Source organism: Pempheris klunzingeri, chromosome 22, assembly GCF_042242105.1.
Source record: "Pempheris klunzingeri isolate RE-2024b chromosome 22, fPemKlu1.hap1, whole genome shotgun sequence".
In the NCBI taxonomy this organism is placed as follows: domain Eukaryota; kingdom Metazoa; phylum Chordata; class Actinopteri; order Acropomatiformes; family Pempheridae; genus Pempheris; species Pempheris klunzingeri.
Window position 1 is genome coordinate 2,811,908 of NC_092033.1, and position 21,473 is coordinate 2,833,380.

Genomic DNA, 21,473 nt, shown 5'->3' on the forward strand with positions numbered 1-21,473 from the left:
AGGTGCTACGTACTGAGGACAAGACATTACCTAGCCAGAGCAACAATGATGCGCTTGTTTCTCACATGGAAGAAATACATCCCATGTGCTGCGTGTTAGGCACAGCGACAACTGGAATGCAGAAGATGAAGCGTGATGCTAGTGTGGACTGTTTCACTGAAAAACAAGTGATATGTAATCTGAAACACTTCCACTACGTGAACGGTGGTACTCGTACTGTGTACTTTAGAGGGAGCGGTAAGTTCCTGGATGGCAAGTGAGTGAACCTGGTACCCGGTCGTTGCGTTGAGAAAGGGTCAAGCCCAGGCCTCTGAGCTGTACGTGTCTACCACGGCAAGGCTTTGCAGGGCCGTGAAGCACTGCTGTGTCGAGGGTAATGGGGAGCTAGTGAGCTGCTGGAATGACCCGCTAAAGGAATTGGGGAGGGAAGATTTCATCACCGGAGCTGATATGTATCAGGAGATACACAATCCAGCCCTGACAGCGTTCATTAAGGGTGTAAATCCAAACACTGGAATCCATCCTGATCTCTACATGGATCAAGACCACGTCGACTCTGCTGCTGAGCGAACCCTGGTTGAACGATGATACTCTCAGGAGAGAAGCTGTTTGTACTCTTCTGGGATTGAATAACACTGACACCAACAGTGATATCCTTCGTGAGTGGGCCATTAACAACCGACCCATTGTTAATATACTCCAGATGTACGGTTTACAGGATAGACTCAGCAAAGCCCCAGTTGGTTGTTTAGACTCTACGTCCACTGACAACTGGAGACACAAGATATTGTTGTCTTTCCGAACGTGCTGGGAAACAAGCACCCTTTCGATGTCCCAAAGTGGTAAAGCGAGATCGCTCGACTTCTAGTTCGAATAAGCCTTCAGCCTCTAAGTCATCTGGGTCCAAGAATGACAGGAAGACCCGTGCTGTGCAACCTGTGTGCTCATGCAGCAGGTTTAAAGACGTCAAGTATCCTTGGCTGAGCGAAGCTGAGGAGGTTAACAGTGAAGAGGATGTAGAGATGAATGACGATGAAACAGAAGTCCCTGGTGAAGACCTAGACACTACTATGGACTATGGAGAGGCTGGAGAGGTTCAAGTCACGAGTAAGTCGAAAGAGGGTAAGTGTGAGAAGAAGCGGAAGTATAAGCGCGTGTTACATTCAGAGTCTGAAGAAGACAACCCCCCTGAGCCGAGCTGTAGTGGTGTGAAAGAGGAAACACGGGGTTATAAGCGCGTGTCGCAAGACTCCGAAGATGTGACGAGCCATGACGTGAAGCGTGTCAAACGTACAAATGACAATCTACAACCTGCCAAAGGTGAGGCTAAGTATAGCGCCAATGTCAAGATGGGTAAAGATACGTCTGGGACAAGCGTCACAGTACGTGTGAAAGAGTAAAGCCTGTTAAGACACGGACTCCCAATCGAGACCCTCCTATATGCAAAAGTAAACCATTGGACTCTGAAACCGATTTCTAGGGGAGGAGAAAGGGAGGGTAGGTATAAAGCAGCTCCATCCTCCCAAGATGAGATACAGTCGGACCCCCTGTTAGGGAGCCCCACCCTGAGCAGCAGCAGGGGAGGAGACCTAAAAAGATTCAAAAGGGCAGGTCTGACAACACACAGTCCACTCAGATGGAAAAAAGGAAAGTAAAGACCCTCTCTGACAATGTGGGACCTGGATGATACGAGAGAAGCTGTCACTAAAGCGAGCGTCCACGATTCTTTCCAGGAATACTGTAGAACAACAACTGTAGCTAGTGTTGTATAACAAGCTGTGCATCCTTACACGTAACCTCACGTCACTGTTTTCTGGCTCTCGGTGACAACTAAATAAATATACATACATCTGGACTTGTGTATAGCAGCATGTGTTATTGTTCCCATGAAGTGTAGGTGCTTGCGTACACTATTACTAGATCAGGCGTGGATGTGCACCATTCCCTATCTGATCCAAGGTCAGTTGGACTTAAGGCTTTCAGTTGTAACGTGTGCTATAACAGCTGATGGGAATACAACCGTGAGAAACATGGCTACAGTGCTTTGTTATTGCTTTGCTTCTGCTTATTGCTTTCGAGAACGTGTGAAAGAGTTTGAGTGGCATCGTGGCATCGTGGCACGGAAAATCAGCCTCCCACTCTCTGCGTTCCACAAACTAGCTGCAGCTTCACACTAAAAGTTGTTTTTTTTTTCCTTAAATCAACCTTTTTTGTAAACATATTGTGGTTCAGAAGATGCTTGAAGTCAATTTTCCTCACAGAAATTGGGTCTCTTAGCAACGGGTGAAATGTAAAGTTGCTCACAGCTCTTATTACACTTTCAAAAATGGGTCTAACCAGCGTGTTTTTACCTGAAAACCGCTGACTGTCTGCGAGCGCCTGCCTGCCTGTCTGCCTGCCTGCCTGCCTCTGGTGTCCCTGTCGCCTTTGTGTTTCCTCTCTCTCTCTCTCACATCAGTTCATTTACAAGGTGCCTCGTTAGCAGGACGTCCAGAGCTACTTACTGCCAAAAGAAAGACAACAAATAACTCAGTATGACCAGATTTAATTTGCGAGCAGGACGATTTGACAGCGGAGGCTTTGCAGTTGCCTCAGAGGTCCCCATGGCAACCACATCTGCCTCAACAGCGGAGAAACAGGGGAGCTGAAGACCTCAAACATGGCTGCCAGAGGTGATAATAACTCTCCCTGCTTTCGTACTAACATGTTGTTCAGAAACACCAGAATATTCAGCTGCTGATTTGACATCAAAATGTCTTTGTTTCTCTGTCTTTCTAAGAGGAAACCATCCAGCAGAGAGGGGAGAGTGTGTGTGTGGCACAAACAATGACCCATCACCATGAACACACGCAAACACACATCTTCGCTTCCCTTTTCCTTCGTGTGTGTGTGTGTGTGTGTGTGTGTGTGTGAGAGAGAGAGAGGTGATGGAAGGGCTGTGGTGTTGTCTGTCTAAAAACGAGGACTTCCTGTCATTCAGCTTGACGGGCGTCTTCCTGAATTAAGTCAGGCTCTTCCCTCTCAGGGAGGTAGGACTTCCTGTCACTGGGAACCACCAGGAACACACACACACACACACACACACACACACACACACACACACACACACACACACACACACACACACACAAGGTCACGTTCAGACCTTTCTCTAAATCTGCATTATTTCCTTTCCTTGTTACCTTTGAGGCACAATGTTGTGAAAACAAAAACTACTCTATATCACACTGCTCGAATTAACTTAATAAAGAAATATATATTTTGTCATATGCTTGACTTTCAAAATAAACAGTTTTTGTTTGTTTATTTTGTTTTCCATCATTTTTTCCTTCTCTGGCTTTGCAGCCTTCATGCTGGATTAAGTTATCTGTGTTCTCATGAAAAAAAAAACATTCGCCAGCTAAAAATGCCTCATGCAGGTGATTAAATGTTCTACTTTTAAGGAGTGGAGAGACTTTGTTCTTCCACAGACTGTCTGTGTTTGAGACAACGAACCAAACAGCAGCAAAAAATGTGACCTGCTGCATCTTCTGCGTAACGTTAACCCATCTCCAAACTCAGGTGGGAGAGCAAAATCATTTTTGGCTCTTCAATAACACAGAGGAGTCCTCACAGTTCGAGATGGACTCTCTGTTCAACACAAGTCACATAGAGCTGTTTCAACCGGCGCTGTACTATGGACTGTCCTGTTTATTTGTGCTTGGCAATGTGGACTCAAAGGTCCTGTTGACATCTGTTGCGTCCTTGATACTGTGCAGTTGACAGGAAAACGGGTACGTCAGCAACTTGTTACTACACTTACAGCAAGTTCTCACGTTAGACAGATTAAAAATAGAAAAAGTCAGGTCAGGTAAAAGTCTGTGCAGCAGAGGGCAGATATCTTTTGTGAGGCTTTGCTCGGTAAAGTGTCCAGGTTGTAACACAGACTTTAGAAATGTCATCAGAGTTAGTTAGAGATATTAGAAAGCTCCCAGCAGAGCCACATTATGCAACTGTGTGATTAGTACAATGTGTATTTTGTCCTATTATAAATTATTATTAATATATATTTCCCATCTTCTCATGTCTGCAGTAATAAGGGAACTAATAAAGGAATATCTTATCTTTTTGTAGTAATAGATATTTGTTTGTGTTTGTTGTTACATGTGTGTTTATTTCTATATTCTTTATAATCCTTGTTATCTTATCTTATCTTAGTCATCCACAAATCAATGGAGAGCCCCTCCAGCTGTCCTCTGACTGGGTTTATATAGTGTCAAATGAACCATCAACAGCACAAGAATGGACAAGTAAACTCATCATCATCATCATCATCATCATTTCATTAATTAAAAACCTCAGAAAACAGAAGAACCTTTATTTTAAATGGTGCTGGAAGTACCCACAATAAAGGCAAACACAACTAAAATCCCATAGCAACACAAGAGAAATACATGGCTAAACCAATAAAAAAGAAATACAATAGAATAATAAAAACATAATACTAGTTTTCTCATTATTTACCAAGCCACTTTAATCTTGATACTCGGTAAATGATTCAGAGTGAGACTTCTTCGCAAATTGCCGCCTCTCTGCTGCGGGCTTCGCCCCGCCCCCCGCTTTGAAACGTCAACAGCGCCAAACTCGGAGCTGCCCGACGGGGAAAAATGACCGGCGGCACCGAGGAGCCGCAGTGGAGAAAAGTCCCCTCCGTGACGGGGGTGATCCCGCGGTCCAGACACGGACACCGAGCCGCCGCGGTACGGGAGCTGATCGTTGTGTTCGGTGGTGGAAACGAAGGGATAGCGGAGTACCTCCATGTTTACAACACCGGTGAGCTAACGCTAGCTGGAGGCTAACTAGCTAGCTGGTTAGCGGCTAATGTTTTTAGCATGCTCAAGGGTGGAAAACACGGCCGAAGCTAACACTAGCTAACACTGAGCTTCTGCTGTTTTTTTTAAATGTTAGCATTATTTTAGCAGCAGTTTTACTCGTTTATTATTGAAACCAGCTGGCTAGCTAGCTTCACTAACTATTTATTTTAATGTAAGCTGTGCTCTTAACTTTTAAAGCTAAGTGTCATGTCACCTGTTTAGCTAGCTTGGTGTTAACACAACCAAAAACAATTGAGCCTCAATAACACAGTTATATGCAGCGTTTAACACTCTTACAGTTATCTGAAGAACTGGTATTTGTATTCAGGCACAAACTTTTTTATCGTTTACTAGTACAGATTGGCTCAGTAGTGATTGCTGAACAAGATACTGTAAGAACAGAGTTATGGAAAAATGCTTTATTTAAGTAAAAGTAGAAATACTGTGGTCTAAAATACTCAGTTACAAGCAAACTGTACTGTAAAGTATCAAAGTAATGGTGCTAATTGTACTGAATACTGTGTTATTCTGTTTTTATCACTAATTAATTCATGTAAGAGTTTAATATTACAGTATATGCTGGGAAGATTAGTAATATATTGCTGCATCGTAAAGTACAAGGATGTCATATGTTTTTTTAAATGTGAAAAGTAACTGTAAGTGTCAGATAAATGTAGATGAGGTGAGATATTCCTTTATCAGTCCCACAGTGGCAAAATTCACAGTGTTACAACAGCAAGTGGGCAGCAAAATGGAGCTTTTAATGAAATAACAAATAAAAAACTAGTGTACAGTGATATAAACAGGAGGAGATATGAAGAATATGTGCAATTTAAACAAGAGGAGATATAATATAGAGACAGTGTACACAGGGAGGGGGTATAAAGAGTATTGCACATTAAAGTGACATATACTCTTTAAAATGTAGTTGAGTAGATGTATAAGTATTGAATGGAAATGATCAAGTAAAGCAAAATACCTCACAATTGTTCTTGTGAGCACAGTGCTTGAGTAAAAGAGTTTTTAAAGTTTTCTGTTTTAATGTTTTTTTATTCCAAACGTCTCCTCAGGGGATGAGGGGCTGTTTGTGGTAAAAAGAGTTGTTTTCCACCAGTGTGTTTAAAAAGTCTAAAAGGCAGCACTCCCCAGGCCGTGCTAATGCAGTGGTTAATGAAATCCGTCCATCCCTCCAGTCTCGAAGCAGTGGTTTCTTCCTGCGGTGAGGGGCGACATCCCGCCCGGCTGTGCTGCCCACGGCTTCGTCTGCGAAAGCACTCGAATTCTGATGTTTGGCGGCATGGTTGAGTTTGGGAAGTACACCAGCAGCCTCTATGAGCTTCAGGTAATGCCGTCACATTTCTCCGGCGGTGATTCTAACCTCGTTGCTGTCATGAAGAATGAATTTTAAAATCTGGGCTTTGGTCCCGTGTGGCTCAGGCTAGTCGCTGGCTGTGGAAGAAGCTGAAGCCCAGAGCGCCCAGGAACGGCTCGCCTCCCTGCCCTCGGATTGGACACAGCTTCACTCTTGTGGGTAACAAGTGTTACCTGTTTGGAGGGCTGGCCAACGATAGTGAAGACCCCAACGGCAATGTGCCAAGGTGCTGCGCAAATACACACAAGAAGCGATCGGTCTAGTGCCTCATTGTTCATGTCGCTCTCAGTGGAAATCAGTAGAGACTGTTTGATACAGTGCGATATTGACTTCTTTTTTTTACCACCTTAGGTACTTGGATGACCTCTATGAGCTGGAGCTGCAGTCGATGTCGGGGGCAAAAAGCTGGAGCATCCCAGAGACGAAGGGCGGTGCTCCCTCTGCACGGGAGTCCCACACCTCGGTTGCGTACACCGGCCACGGCTCCCCGAAGCTCTTCATCTTTGGAGGGATGCAAGGATGCCGGTTGGACGACCTCTGGCAGCTTGACCTCGGTATAAAGTTTTTTTTGGACACATTATATCAGCTACGACACAACAGCCACGTCGACTTGCCTCCTTTAGTTTCCACTGAGAACAAACTCTGGGGAATATTCAAACTTCCTTCTCCCTTCTCCAGACACCATGGTCTGGTCGACGCCTGAAACCAGGGGCTCCATGCCGCTTCCCAGAAGCCTTCACTCTGCCAGTGTCATTGGAAACAAGTAAGGGATCTCTGATTGAGCGGAGGTCGGTACCAGACTCGGCTTTGACAAACTACAGCGTGTCCTTCTGTTGCAGGATGTATGTTTTTGGTGGCTGGATTCCTGTTCCAGATTCAGACAAGCACAACGCTTTAGGAGCTGAATGGATCTGCACGAACTCCCTAAGTGTACTCAACTTAGGTCAGTACATTTCTCTATGAATATCACACACTCTAATCAGAGTTTTCACACAGGTGAGGCCCTGGAGGGCATCTTTATTGGATCAGTTCTGACAAAATGTGCTGGCTTTGCACCACTGCTTTACTTTAAGGGGAATATAAAGGTGTGATCCATGTGGTGGGTCTTTCTGCGTCATTCAGCCCTGCTCTCCTTCACAGACACTATGAGCTGGCAGAACCTGGGCCCAGAGCAGGAGGACGATATCGAGTCCCAGCTGCAGAGCCAAGGACCCCAGAGCGAAGATCCGTACGCCTGCAGGCCCAGAGCCAGGGCCGGCCACTGTGCCGCCGCTGTCGGGTCCAGGCTTTACATTTGGAGCGGCCGGGACGGATACCGTAAGAGCTGGAACTACCAGGTGTGCTGCAAGGACCTCTGGTGCCTGGAGACAGGTGAGAAGAGAGAAGGAGCTCTTGAGAGAGGCGTTCAGTGATTTTGATTGCTGGACTTTTGTGTCAGTGCTGAGAAAACTAATCAAAAGAAACTTATTTACTTACTTCTCCACAGATCGACCAGCCAACCCAGAGGCAGTGTTACTCATTAAGTCCACAGTCAGTATGCTCCATGTGGCGTGGCGCCCTCTGGCGGCGGCAGACTGCTACATCCTTCAGGTCCAGCCTGTGTGTCCTCCCAGCACTGTAGCCAGTGACAAACCAGACAAACCAGTCGATCCAGCCAGAACCGATGGCCTGGAGGGGAAGGACAGAGACCCTGCAGGTACATTCAGCTTTCTACGACACGTGAATCAGAGTGGGGACTTTTCTGACTCTACAGTGAAAACTCTGCTTTCTCAGGTGTCCAGTCCCTTCCACCGCAAAAGGAAGGAACCACCAAGAAGGAAGTGAAAGCATCAGCCCAGGTAAATGTGAAAACCTTGAGAACCTGTTTTTACATCTTTTGTGTTTGGGATTTGGTGGCAAACGTGTTACAATGACTAAAAGTGCTTGTTTTTGTCACTGCCAGGCTCAGATTGTTGTTAAAAGTGTCTGACAACATTACAGAAAGGATCTCTACACAGATAGACCTGTAAGATCCTTTTGGGTTAACCACAAACAGCTGTTGTATTGCTTGGTTCAAAGCCACCAGACTCCATTGACAAAAACAATTATTTTAGACTGGAGTTTCTGGTCTATTGCTGCCTTGACCAGTTAGCTTGTTTGTGTTATTGTGTGACTTAAGTGTTTTAAAGGGTTAGTTCGGATCCAACACAATATTTCTGTAACACACTAAAACTCAAATCAACTAAACCAATCGAGGCAGCAGCAACCAGCCGCTCTAGTGCTCCACAAGGTAAAATTCACTCTTTTGTCAATGGAGTCTGGTTGGTCGAATTAGAACGATCAATGGATAACATTACAGCCACTGTGGCTTGTTCGCTGCCTGTTGTGAGGCGATCTACTGGGATAATTCCTGAAGTTTTTTTTTTTTTACAACCCATTCACACTGAACATGTTTAGAACAGTTTCATCTGACACTGCTGCTGTTTTATGATGAAGTAGAATTAAAATACATGTAGTTTAAGATACTAATCTTAAACAGAATGACATGAGAGAAATAATCTGCCAGTGAACAAGGGAAGCTGCATAAAAGAACTTACATCTGATTTTAGGGAAGTATTTGATTTAGTTAAGTGAGTAATGCTGCATTGAGAAGGGTCACTGCCTGTTATCTTGGTTAAAAATTAACTGGAGTTTAATTTGTAAATTCCCAGGCCCATTTATGTGATACTTCCTACTTAGAACTAATAAATCTTGTGCTTGAATTTTCTGCCTGATTTTCAGGAAGCTTCAGCACAGCAGGGAACTCCAGTAAAATCGTCCAATGGCCCAGCAGAGCCCCAAGCAGAGGGAGGGAGGAGCGCTGGGAGAGGGATGGAGGAGGACACGAAGCGCTGCAGTAAGTCTTGGTGCTGTACATATGTCAACCTGTGCAGTGTCATTTATTTATAACCTTATTTATCAACATTTTAATCTGTGCAATATTCACTGTTTGTGTCACTGTGTGTTAAAGCTGCATGTGTGTGGTTCTTTTTAAGTGTTTATCGAGCATCATTTCAGGCCGATGCTGACTTTTGTAGTGTGTTTACATGGCAGGCAATGACAATAAAGGATTCTTGGATCTGGAAATGTATTGCTGTCACTCTCTTATTGAATCTCACAACAGCTTTCCAGTCTGTCAGCCTCCGTCTCTGTTTCTGTGTGTTTGGCTGTAGGTGCCGGACAGGAGACGTCGGTAGTGGAGGTCAGCAGCTCCTCTCAGCAGCAGCCAGGTGATGATGATGATGACGACGATGATGACGACACAGCAGGCAGCAGCAGGTTGAGGTTTTTAAAAAGCGACGCTCACTCTGGTCGTTTGTTTGCTTTTACAGAGAAACAGCCGGCTTCTACTACTAATCCAGTGTGGTTTGACGTCGGTGTGTTCAAAACACTCTTCTCAGAGGTCGGCCACTACTTCCTGCCTGCTGACGGCGAGCAGGCGACTGCAGCCATCAGCAGCCGGACCCCAAATACTAAAGAGGTACAAGAAAACTTTATTTGTCTTTGACTTTATTGTCATTATAGACAAAATAGAACGAAATGAGCCTGAAAGGGACCTGAAAAAGAGCCTAATGTGTCTCCTTTAATTGGGACTCCATGAAGATTTCCTGTCTTATGCTCCTTGTCATGAAGTCTCTCACCCACAGTCCTTCCTCTGCTCTCCCCCAGAAGAAGCTGCCGGGGCCTCAGGACTATCAGGGCAGAGAGAAGCGGGAGCTGACTCCAGGTCAGACCTACAGGTTTAGAGTCGCAGGCATCAACTGCTTCGGTCAGGGAGACTTCAGCCCCGTCAGCGAGTTCAAGACCTGCCAACCTGGTTTCCCCGGAGCGCCGTCTGCTGTCAAAATAACCAAGGTGGCAAACTGATCAGTTTGTTTGGATGATTTTCAGACTGAAAAACCAGCAGACTGTTCTTCATATTTGTGCTCGTGCTGTCTGTGCGCAGGCCAACGATCTGGTCCACATCACGTGGGAGGCTCCCACGTCTCCGTCGGGCCGGATCCTGGAGTACTCCATGTACATGGCGGTGAGGAAGAGCCGCTCCAGCAGCTCGGAGCGCCCGGGTCAGATGGCCTTCATCAGGATCTACCGCGGCACCAAGACGTCCTGCTCGTTCAGCTCCACCCACCTGGACAACGCCCACATCGACTGCTCCGCCTCCAACCGGCCGGCTGTCGTCTTCCGCATCGCCGCGAAGAACGAGCAGGGCTACGGCCCGGCCACGCAGATCCGCTGGATCCAAGGTGGATCTGAATTTATTTTAATCTCCTGCTCATTTTCACATTAAATCAGCTTCCAACCTGATACACCCTGTTTTGTTTTCCAGATCCCACTAAAATGCGAGTGTCTGCGTCCAAAGCGGACAGCGCCGAGGCCGACCAGGACGCCGCAGACAGGTGACCAGAGCGACCTCATCATTTCTCCTCATGTAGACTTTCTCAGCTGGTTTGTCACTGAATCGTCTTTTGCATTTCCTCCTTCTTCTTTGCAGCTCCAGCTGAAAACCTTTGGACCAATGAAAAGACTATATGTGCACTCAGGAAGTCGGCAACGCCACTCAGATGTTGTATATTTAGTTGTAAAGTTTTGTTAATTTATTTTTTTATGTATTTAATTGTTCCCCTGTAAATAGAAAATGCCTTTTCACAGGAAGCTTTGACCACTTGGCTATTTTAGTAGAACACAGATGAATAATATAGAATATAATGAGAAGCCTAAACTACAGGTGTGTTTCTGATTTCAACTCTTCCACTGGAGGTGCCTTAGAGCTTTCGGGGCCGCGTACATCAGAAAGGAGATCTATTTTTAGCACGGACCGCTTCTGCAAACCGACTGAGGTTATGAAAAACCCAGTTGTTTCCTTTGGTTTGTTTCTCATTTTTAATGTTTGTTTTGTCATCGTAGACAAATGCTTCCACACGCAGCATCAAATGTGTCACTTTGCTGCTTTTCCTTTATCATCATTATTATCACCAGATTGTTTACTAGTTAGAAGTTTAAGTAAAAAAACAAAAAAAAACACAGAAAATTCAACCCTGAATCAAAAAATTGTTGCACTACTAATGTTGCTCATATTAATTAAAGGTTAAAGTTTAATTAAATTAATGTTGAATTATTCTTTTCCCTCTCCTCCAGACATTTTGACCTGTGTGGAGTTTGTTAAATCACTGAGATTGCTGCTTTTTTTTTTTTTTTTTTTTTTTTTTTTTTTTAAAAAAGGTTTGCATGCCTGTGGTTTTATTGTGAATCGATGAAAAGCTTCAGGTTGTTCTTGCTTCAGCATCCCATCAACCTGCAGCCTCTTTATTTCCCTTTAAGTCGAAGGTATTTTATTATTTGGTCACTGCAGCAGCAAAGTCAAAGGACCGGAGTGTCCGCAGCCAAATGGTAAACCGTCTGTATTGTCCTCTAGAGGAAATTTAAACTCCCAGCACTGCACGTGAGCATTATGTGTGTGTGTGTCTAAAATGGAAATTACTTTGTTCCCATTGGGACCAGTAATAAAATGGTTACGGTGTTTAACAACAGAGCTGGTTGAGTCTGTTGTCTGTAGGTTCAACTGTTTGTCCATTAATAGAAAAAAAAAGTTATTAATGTGTATAATTGTTATAACTGCATTTTTTTTCACGTATCTGCAAAAATAAAAACTACACAGTTATGTTCACTTTTCTCCTCAATAAAAGTAATAATTGCTTAGTCATGTATTGATAAGTAAATGTTAAATATTTGTGCTGAACGTTTAAGTCAAATAACCGGAAGTGTTGTCTTTTTCAACGAGAGGAATGCATTTTGGGAAAAATGTTTTCCCATGATCCCTCAGTATGTAGTTCACAGACTAGCTAGCTAGCTAGCGCCGGCTAGCAGAGTAAATCGAAAGCAGGATAGAAAGGAGTCGGTAAGTGTTTTTTGTGGGTTAATTATTCTTAAAAGAGTCGCAGATTGTTTGCTTAACTGTTTATTAAACATCGTCAGCCATGTTAGCAAGATAAATCCAGTCTGCTAACGTGAGCGACTTGGTTTGCTGCTAGGGTTAGCTTGTAGTTAGCTGCTTAACCTGCTGTTTTAAGTATCAGAATTTTACTTGAATCGTAGTTTTCGTGCTGAAAACCAGCCTGAATCATGCAAATGAGTGTTTTTATGAAAGCGCGCTGTTCTGACTTTGCCAGGAAAATATCATCCACTCAGTGTCCGATAACGGACGCACAACAGCAGCTAGCTAGTTAGCATGCTAGCCAAGCCGCGGGACTCAGAGCGCGACTTTTAAAAAAAACAACCCGCTGCAGTTTGCGGTGTCAGCTCATGAACTGTGATCATCCAGCAGCCAGTGTGGAGGAATAATGACCTCTATTGATCCACACGATGAGACTTTAAGTGTCTTCGGTGAAGTGTAACGCGACCAGGCTGCATTTGAAGTTAGCATGATGTCAACAAAGCGCATCAAGTTAGTCTGCTTCTGTTCTGTGACCCTCAGCAAGATACTTCAGCTGGCAAATGAGTGATGACAACATTTAGACATTTATTGTTGTGTTACACACACACACACACACACACACACACACACACACTCAGACTTCCCTAACAGACTGGGTGAAGCTGACTAATCACTTGAGACTCACAGCTTCGCCTTGACTGCTGAGAGGCTGTGATTTAAACAAGTAGCTCTTGGGACTCTTCTCAAAGCCACCATGGTAACTAACTGACAACAAAGCAGGGTCTAATCTGAGTCCTCTGCAAGGAACCTCTCTCAGTTTCAGAGCTGAGGGCTCTGTGACATCTCCTGTTGCCTTCACCAGATACAGACACAGACACAGCAGCTCTTTTTCTGTATCTCTTCTTCCCCGCAGAGGCCAGATGACCTCCTCCGCCCTCGGCCAGTCGGCCCCTCTGCTGCCAAACCTGGAGCCCGGGATGGGGAAGTCTGCAGCCATGCTGGGGCTGTCTGCCGGGCTGGGGGGAGCTGAGATGGAGCTGCAGAAGATGCTGATCGATGAGAGGATGAAGTGTGAGAACCACCGGACCAACTACCAGACGCTGAAGGCTGAACACGCCAGGTACAGCAAGACTGGATTTATGTTGTGTTTCAATTATGGGCAAACACACACACACTTCCCATGTGGATCTGTCTCTGCTCGGCCTCAGCTCTGGTATCTCTGTTGCAGCTTGCAGGACGAGTTCACCCGGGCGCAGGGTGAGCTGAAGCGCCTGCTGAGCGACAGGCAGGCTCAGCAGGAGAAACTGCAGCTGCTGTTGGCCGAGCTCCGGGGAGAGCTGCTGGACAAGACCAGGGAGCTGGAGGAGCTTCGACTGCAGGTAAACCCAGCTGGAGAGGAGGTGGGGGGGGGGGGGGGTCACACACAACGAAATCTGGCTTTCTGGATACAAATCTGTGTGTGTGTGTGTGTGTTGAGCAGGTGATGACGCCTCAGCGGCTGGAGCTGCTCAGAGCTCAGGTGCAGCAGGAGATGGAGGCTCCAGTCAGAGAGAGGTTCAATAAACTGGAGGAGGTGAGAAGTGTGTGAGGCGTCAGCTTTCTTTATATTAACAACATGAAGGTGAAATCCATATTTAAGAAAATGTTTATAATTAGTAGTTTTAAATGCAGCTTGACAAGAACGGTCGCTCCACCTAACAAAGATGAAAACATTAAAGAGGATGAGCTGATAAAGCAGAATGTTCCTGGCTTTATATGCGATCTGTCGTTATTAATGTGTGTTAATAAACAGCTGGAAGTATTCTGCTCTAAATTGGTGTTAGCAGCTGTCACTGTTAAATCCATAGCAACGGTCAGGAGATCAGCTTTGATTGCCTTTTGAAAATCACTTAAAAGTCTGTGCTTTCAAGGGGCAGCAGCTCATTTTCATTCTGTCTGCTTGATTGCGACCTCTCTGACTCTCCCGTGTGTGTGTGTGTGTGTGTGTGTGTGTGTGTGTGTGTGTGTGTGTGTGTGTGTGTGTGTGTGTTTTAGGAGACGGAGAAGTACAGGTCTGAGTACAACAAGCTGAGGTACGATTGCACCTTCCTCAAGTCCCAGCTCGACCACCAGAGAGAAGAACACGGCCACATACTGGAGGAGAGGAGGATCCGCTACGAGGCGGAGGTCCGGTTTTTATTCAGATTCAGGTTTTAACATGTTTATTCACTCCAGTCGCACCAGTACACTGGTTTGAAATTCTTTGGCTGGGAGCTCTGTTATAAAAGTGCAAATCAAGAAAAAATCCAGAAAACAGTGAAAGCTTATGCAGTTGTTTGAGTTCTAGTGTGATATGATACTCATGAAACACCCCTTTTGTCAGATGTCTCGTCTGGAGAAGGACAAGGAGGACCTGGTGGCTCAGTACCAGGGTTCGGACCCGCTGCGCGATGGGAAACGAGTGGAGGCTCTGCTGAGGGAGAAGGCCCAGCTCCACCTGCGGCTGAAGGGCCTGGAGGCGGAGGTGGCCGAGCTCCGCGCCCAGAAAGAAAACTCGGGCCAGCAGGCCGAGAACGTCCAGCGCATCCAGATCAGACAGCTGACGGAGTTCCAGTCGTCGGTGAAGTCGCTGGAGGTGAAACAGCAGCAGCTCCCTGTTGTCACGTCGCCACGTCATTGTGTTCAATGTAAAGATTTTTGTTTGCTTGTGATTGATTGGATCTGTTTGGTTGTTGGTGTGACAGGCGGAGCGTCAGTCGCTGCGTCTGCAGCTGGAGCGGATGGAGAGCGAGCTTCGTGTGACCCACGAGCAGAACAGCCAGCTCACCGGCCGGCTGCACAGAGCTGAGAGAGAGGCCAACTCCCTGAGCTGCCAGGTACGCTGCCCTGCGACCCCCCCGCCTGTTTCACTGTCCATACTCTCACTGATCCAGTGACTCCGGTCGGGTTCAGACTTTGTTTTTCTGTCTAGGTTTTGCTCACATCTGGTTTTAACTCTTGAATGAATGAATGAAGTTTTGTGGTCAACTCTGCCTCAACTTTGAAGCCAAAACAAAGAAATAAATTCTCAAATTTATCGTTTTTTCTGGTTCTCAGATCGAAAGCCTGAAGCATTCACACAAACTGGAGGTGGCCAGCCTCAAACTGGAGTGTACCCGCTCTAAGGGGGAGTTGGAGAGGGAGAGAGACACACTGCAGGGGGAGACTGATGGTATGGATCTCACACACACACACACACACACACACAATCCTCAAAACAACAGGTTGTATATGGAGCTTTTTAATGTGCTTCCTTTGACCATGAATAGTTAATTTAGTTTGACACAAAATGAAGCTTCACTTTTCTCCTGAGAAGAACACAGAATATTTCGTCAGCTGGTCTCCTCCCTTGGTGTGTCTCAGGTCTGCAGGCAGACGTGGAGGTGTTGAAGGCTGCGGTGGAGCGACATAAGGAAGTTCTGATGGAGAAAGAGAGGGAGATTGTCAGGAAGGTGCAGTCTGCCCGCGAGGAGGAGTTCCGCAAAACTGCAACGCTGCACGAGGAAAAGTGAGAATCACCTTTGAGTTATTTCAGTCGCTGAAAATCAGCCGAAACAGGTTTGAATCAACGGGAAGATTTCTGACACCATTTAACTTCAGAGGACTCTCTTTCTGTTGTTCTGCTGCTGTGTGCCGTCAGGTTGGAGCTGGAGAACCGTCTCGCTGCTCTGGAACAGCAGAAGGCGCTGAAGGACGCTGCAGACCACGCCCACAGGGACGAGTGGGAGGAGCGTCTTCGCAGCGCCCAGCAGGGAGAAGAGTCGGCACGGCGGGAGGTGCAGAACCTCAGGTCAGCTGTGTGCTCGGTTTTACTAAGAGCAGCTCATAAGGCGACTAACTTTTATTCTACCTGCCTGCTTAGGCTCAGTCAGCAGTTTATTTGCTGAAACAAATGCAGATGATTAGATGTTTGTGTGCTCCGTGGTTGGATGTGTCTCTTTCCCACTTTCTGATCCCATGTGAACATTTTGTTTGAGATATTTTATACCAGTATTTAGTAAAAATGACAGCACTGTAATCTTTAATGTGTATGATTCACATTTGGGCAAAAGAAAATGGAGATATTATAAAATGATCTTTGTAATGGTTTGTAATTTAAAGGAGAAATCTGGTATTTTTAAGCCTGGGTCCTGTTTTTACATATTTGAGTTTGAGAGTTCAAAGCCACCAGACTCCATTCACAAAAACAGTCATTTTACACAGTGGCTACTGTTCCACCACTGTTTCCATTGGTTCGTTTTTGTGTGTTATTGTTTGACTTTGATGTTTTTAAAGGGTCAGTTCAGATCCAACACAATACTTCTGTAACACACAACAACACAGATCGAGGCAACAGTAGACCATCACCTCCAGCACTTTGTAACTTAATATTGCTGTTTTGTCAATGGAGTCTGGTTGGTTTGAACAACAAAAACAAGTATCATTCATTTCCGCCCAGCTTTGAAAAACCGATATCCTTTTAGCTCCTGTACTCGTTGAGGAAATCCAGCACCGTCATTAATGACACCGTTTTGTGTCCTGCAGAACCAAACTACAGCAGCAGAGCTCACAGCTGGAGGAGCTTGAGAGACAGAGAGCCGATATCGCTGACCTCCAGCAGGTAAATCAACATCAGCTACTGTTTGTCCTGCAGCCAGAAAACCCAAACAAACCCAGGGGAATGTGTGTGTCTGACATAAACCTGATCTCTTCTTGATGTTTGTTTGATTTAACAGCGGAACCAGGAGCTGGGGCTGCAGCTGGGGACGCTGTCTCACTCTGAAAGTGACCTGATGGAGACAAACCAGCGGCTGAGAGAAACCCTGGACAGAGTCAGAGAGGAGCTGAGGACGGCCCGAGCTCAGGCCGAGAGGAGCCAGCACGAAGCAGAGAGGCACGTCCAGCTGCTCCGTCCTCAGATAAACCGGCTAAACGTAAAAATCCCTCTCAGTTAACACACTCTCTCCTCCACCTTCCCCTTCTCCTCCTCCAGGCTGGTGGAGGACCGTCGGATGGAGTGGTTGGAGGAGAAACACAAGCTGCAGGAGCGAGACGCTGAGCTGCAGCAGAAATACTCTCAGGTCAAAGAGAAACTGCAGAGGGCAGCGGTGGCCCAGAAGAAGGTACTGCTGTTCCCTCCGACATCTTTAGTCTGACCAGCAGGATCAATCCTGTCTGGTTTATCATCACAAGAATATAAATTAGTGCAGCAGCTAAAATATAAAGTACAATATCATAATAAGAATGAAAAGTTTAGATGTGATGAGAAAGGCTGCGACAGTCTTGGTTCAGGTACCTTGAAAGTGCTTGAATTTGACTGAGTAATAATGTCCTACTGTCTCTTATTTGTGTGTGTGGCACAGAGGAAAACACTGACGGAGAACAAAGAGAAGCGGCTGCAGGATAAGATCCAGCTGCTGGAGGCCAAGATAGAGGAGCTGGAACTGGAAGCTGCTGCAGCCAAGAAGTAAACTTCACATCTGTTTTTTTCCATATAAGATGAGTTAGGACACTCCGGTCTGACGTTAAACACTAAATTAAAACTTCCTTCTCTGTCCAGACGCTCGTCTTTCTCCGAAGAACAAGCTCAGCTCGGCAGACGGTTGAAGGAGCTGCAGCGGCGGCACAACGAGTTCCGACGCCTCCTACTGGGCGGTCAGGGTCCCAGCAGCGCCGGCGCCGCCTTCCTGACGAGCTCGCCCACGCCGTTCATCCTCCTGGGGTCAGAGGGGCCGCTGTCCAACATACCGGTACGAGCGAGCAGATAATGTGGAGAGGAGGAAAAAAGACCAGAATGCAATGCAGCAGCAGAAACTGAAATCTCTCCTCTGTGGGTTCGTAATCGTTATTACCACTAAGTGTTCAGGAGCTCTGGAGCTGCTCACGATTAATGACACAGAGATCGAATGTAACTAACAAACCTGTGTGGAGGAGCAGAGCAGCTTAATCACAGTGTGAATGATCACAGGAAGCAGGCTGCAGGAGTGAGACAGCGCTTCACTCTTTAACACGTGGTCAAACAGAACAGATATACAGAAACAGGACACCTCGTCTCGTTTCCCCTTCTATTTGTAACGCGCAGCTTTGTTGAGTACTTGATTCTGATTGGTCAGTAACGACATTCGATGGTCTTATTTCTGTACGACGGACACAGTTCTGATAAATAAATCAAAGTATTTTTAAAGTCAGTATTTTATTTTATGGTTTTACTGTGGTGAAGCAGCTCTGCTACCACAGATCCTTTAAGCTGTCTCCTCCACGTGGGTTTGTTTGTCTCATTTGATCTTTGTTTGACCTGCTTCACTCGGTGATGACGACAGTAAGAATGACAGTAAGAGATGAGGTGTGTGAGCGTCTTTCTTTCTCTCTCTTTGTGCTTTGGAAACACGTGAACTTTAATCTTTATGGACATAAGAGAAGAGTTCATTAAAGCAGCAGCAGGGCTGTTAGACTAACGCTGCCTGTCTTCCCCTCGTGCTGCAGGAGGAGCAGCACCAGAAGGAGCTCTCTCTGCTCCGCCGCAGGCTGGAGGACCTGGAAAACGCCCAGCAGCAGCAGCTGGAGGAGCTGGGATCTCTGGTGCAGAGGGAGCGGGACACCACTCCCCAGCCTGACCTCTGACCTCTGACCCCCCCTCAGTCCTGCAGACACCAGCAGTGTTTTTATAAACGTGAGAGCATTATTTATTGGTGTATTTTAAAAACTGAGAGATGAAGATGGATTGTCTCTCTAATGTGGTGACTTGAAAAACCACAGCACCTTTTTTTTTTCTGTAATCTTCATCGTGACGTCCTCAGGGTTTGATTTTGTATCAGTGTTTGTTTTTTTACATGCATTTGCTCTTTAGTCACTCTGAGAAACAGTTTTCATACAGATGAACTGATACGAAGGTTTCACACACCATGTTTATACAGACTGATGACATTTCCAACAAGCTGTTGAATTGTATTTAAACAATAAGAATGATTTACAGATCAACTTTTCTCTCATGTGTGTGTTTTTGGCAACAAATCTGTTCAAGTTCACTGTGAAACCGGTTTGATTTTAAGCTGAGACGTTCTGGCAAATGACAAAGTGTCCCACATCAGTAAATCTAGCTTGTATCTCATTAGTACAATATGAGAATGTTACTAACACAATATTAACTTTATGTTTGTGTAGATGTAAATGGAACCACTAGTGCCTGAGTGAAGTTACTGGTCTTTAGTTTTAGCGTCTGTCATGTGCTCACGAGCTCTGTAGTCCAGGAAAAGAGGATTTTAATAGATAAAACTAACAAACAAGCAGAAAAACGGAGCCGATGTTACCGGACCAGAGTTTAGAGGCTGTGCACACATGACAGATGTTATCCTGCTCATCGCCTCCTATGGGACAGATTCCTGACTCCTTCTTAACATCTGGTGTTACTAGTTTGGTCTTCAGGTGTGTTTCCATCAAACGTGAAGAGAATAATCGCCTCATGTTTCTCGCTGAGTAAACACAAAGACAGAGGAAAACTAGAATCCAGTGTAAAGAGGCCGTCCAACTCTGACTTTCCTCCTCTTCAGTTTACTCTCTGTAGCGTGTCGGAAAGGAAAACTGGTGCTCTCTTCATTCTGCACCACCTCTTCCTGCGTCTTTGCATCTAGTTTGTATGTAAATTCTCCTTCGTTTAGTGGAAACACACCTTTAGGCTTAAGATCAAACCGGTTTGAACCTTCTTACATCACGGTTCATTCAGTAAACGTGTCCTTTAATATAAGATACTGGCAGGTGATGTGAACCTACTTCTCATCACACCCTGAGACAGTTTTTTATGAAGTAGGCCACATGGTCAGCAGCCCCCTCCAGCTCCTCTTTAACACTTTACTAACTCAGTACCTCGTCTGCGTCTTTCGCACGCTGGACAAAAAAAAAAGTCTCCTGACAGCTTCGGAGGACTTCTCCTGTCACAGTTCATTCATGGGACTGAAGGGACGGCCGGCTCAGTTCCACGAGCAGCTTTTTAGTCCATCGAAGCAGTTTTTAACATGATGTAGCTGCTCCTTCAGCTCGGTGGGGGCTCCGTTTTGGTCCAGCTTCTCTTTGATCTGCAGAAAAAGGCAAAAGAGCTGCTGTTAGACATTTTACAGACACATAAATCCTTAAAAACCCATCATTTGAATCCATATCTGTGTTTTCCTCATAGACTGAGATCTTAATTTTTACTTCTACTTCATTAGCACAGTGTAAAATGTCTCAGTGGTTGGATTCTTTCAGCTTTTAGTCAGATAATGCAGCTACTTTCTGAGGCTGGTTTATCTGCTGAGAACACTTTAAAGACTTCACACGAGGCTTCCTGGTTCATGTTATCTTAAGAAAGTGACGGCCGATTGAAGAATTCATGTTGGCAACGAGTGAAACTCTCACTGCTTTGCTCATGAAAAGGGTTTTGAAGAAGTGCCACCCTGCACACAAAAACAGGAAACAAGTGATAAACGAAGCAAAGAGAAATCAGAAGGCTCCACATCCTCCACCCACAGCGTCTCATGTGACAGCTCACTTTCACAAGTGAACTAAGGTTTGACTTTTGCTGTCGACTCCACAGAGACGGGAAATAAAATGTGGGGAAGCATTTTATTTACCGTCTATTAATGAGTCCCTCTGCAGCCTAAACAGAGCTACTGTACTGTCCTATACTGGCCGTTCACACTACAGTCAACAGTCTCTTGGTTTAAATTTGCTGTCGTCCAAACATAATGATGAGTAGTTGACAGACTGATCATATATTTGTTTGTAGCAAAATAAGTGTGCCAGTGTGCAAACTACGTCATTAAATGTTGGTAATCGATTAATTATCGTACAAATAATTGCAACTAAAATGTGTTTTTCTGCTTGTTTTGTCACAGCAGCTCATTGAAATGATGAGAAATGTGACAAACAGCATCTGTTAATCTGTTAATAGTCAATACCACAAAACCACAAAGCCGTGTTTCCATTCAAGCATTTTTATGGAAATTATCTAATTACAAAAGCTGGATGGAAGCAATAAGAATTCACAAAATATTACTTTAAAGGTTTTACACTTTTTTTCAGAAGTCTGGATTGAAATCAGGGATGGAAACGTAACATCTGCTGAGCTGTTTAAGGGCACAACAGCTCCAAACTGGTTTTATAACAGACCGAAACGCAGCGGTTTCGGTCTGTTAATGATCTTCATGCTATAAATAAAATTTTTGGCACAAATCTGATCTCGTGAGCTGAAACATGCAACTGATTCTGAGACATTTTCTTTTGTTCTGAGACATCGATGTTTCGTATAGAGGAGCTTTAAAATCCCCTT

At 45.2% G+C, this 21,473-nt stretch overlaps 3 protein-coding genes across 4 annotated transcripts in view; 2 read left to right on the forward strand and 1 right to left on the reverse strand.

The window, feature by feature from the left end:
* The first annotated feature begins 4,645 nt into the window (after positions 1-4,645).
* hcfc2 (host cell factor C2) lies at positions 4,646-11,252 on the forward strand. The gene is made up of 16 exons (XM_070853771.1): positions 4,646-4,812; positions 6,047-6,195; positions 6,291-6,451; positions 6,577-6,779; positions 6,904-6,988; positions 7,065-7,168; positions 7,366-7,596; positions 7,712-7,921; positions 7,999-8,063; positions 8,986-9,100; positions 9,417-9,473; positions 9,576-9,724; positions 9,913-10,098; positions 10,190-10,487; positions 10,571-10,640; positions 10,736-11,252. Exons 1-16 carry the CDS (start codon positions 4,647-4,649, stop codon positions 10,743-10,745), a joined length of 2,259 nt encoding a protein of 752 aa, XP_070709872.1. The 5' UTR covers position 4,646; the 3' UTR covers positions 10,746-11,252.
* An 815-nt stretch (positions 11,253-12,067) lies between these two features.
* cep83 (centrosomal protein 83) lies at positions 12,068-19,114 on the forward strand. Of its 2 annotated transcripts, none has more exons than XR_011585895.1 (16): positions 12,068-12,139; positions 13,089-13,295; positions 13,404-13,554; positions 13,656-13,748; positions 14,210-14,341; positions 14,538-14,789; positions 14,899-15,030; positions 15,251-15,365; positions 15,557-15,701; positions 15,834-15,983; positions 16,718-16,793; positions 16,909-17,066; positions 17,166-17,295; positions 17,536-17,639; positions 17,733-18,006; positions 18,656-18,744. XR_011585895.1 is itself a non-coding variant. In XM_070853569.1 (16 exons), exons 2-16 carry the CDS (start codon positions 13,096-13,098, stop codon positions 18,791-18,793), a joined length of 2,166 nt encoding a protein of 721 aa, XP_070709670.1. In that variant the 5' UTR covers positions 12,068-12,139; positions 13,089-13,095; the 3' UTR covers positions 18,794-19,114. The 2 variants fall into 2 exon arrangements, 1 of the variants encoding a protein (XP_070709670.1); XM_070853569.1 differs by having other exon boundaries at positions 17,733-17,922; positions 18,656-19,114.
* The window catches only part of plxnc1 (plexin C1), a 29,328-nt gene continuing 26,904 nt past the window's right edge, over positions 19,050-21,473 (reverse strand). The window contains exon 31 of the mRNA XM_070853568.1: positions 19,050-20,241. Coding sequence (XP_070709669.1) covers positions 20,137-20,241 — 105 coding nt within the window. The 3' untranslated portion in view covers positions 19,050-20,136. The remainder of the gene's footprint in view (positions 20,242-21,473) is intronic.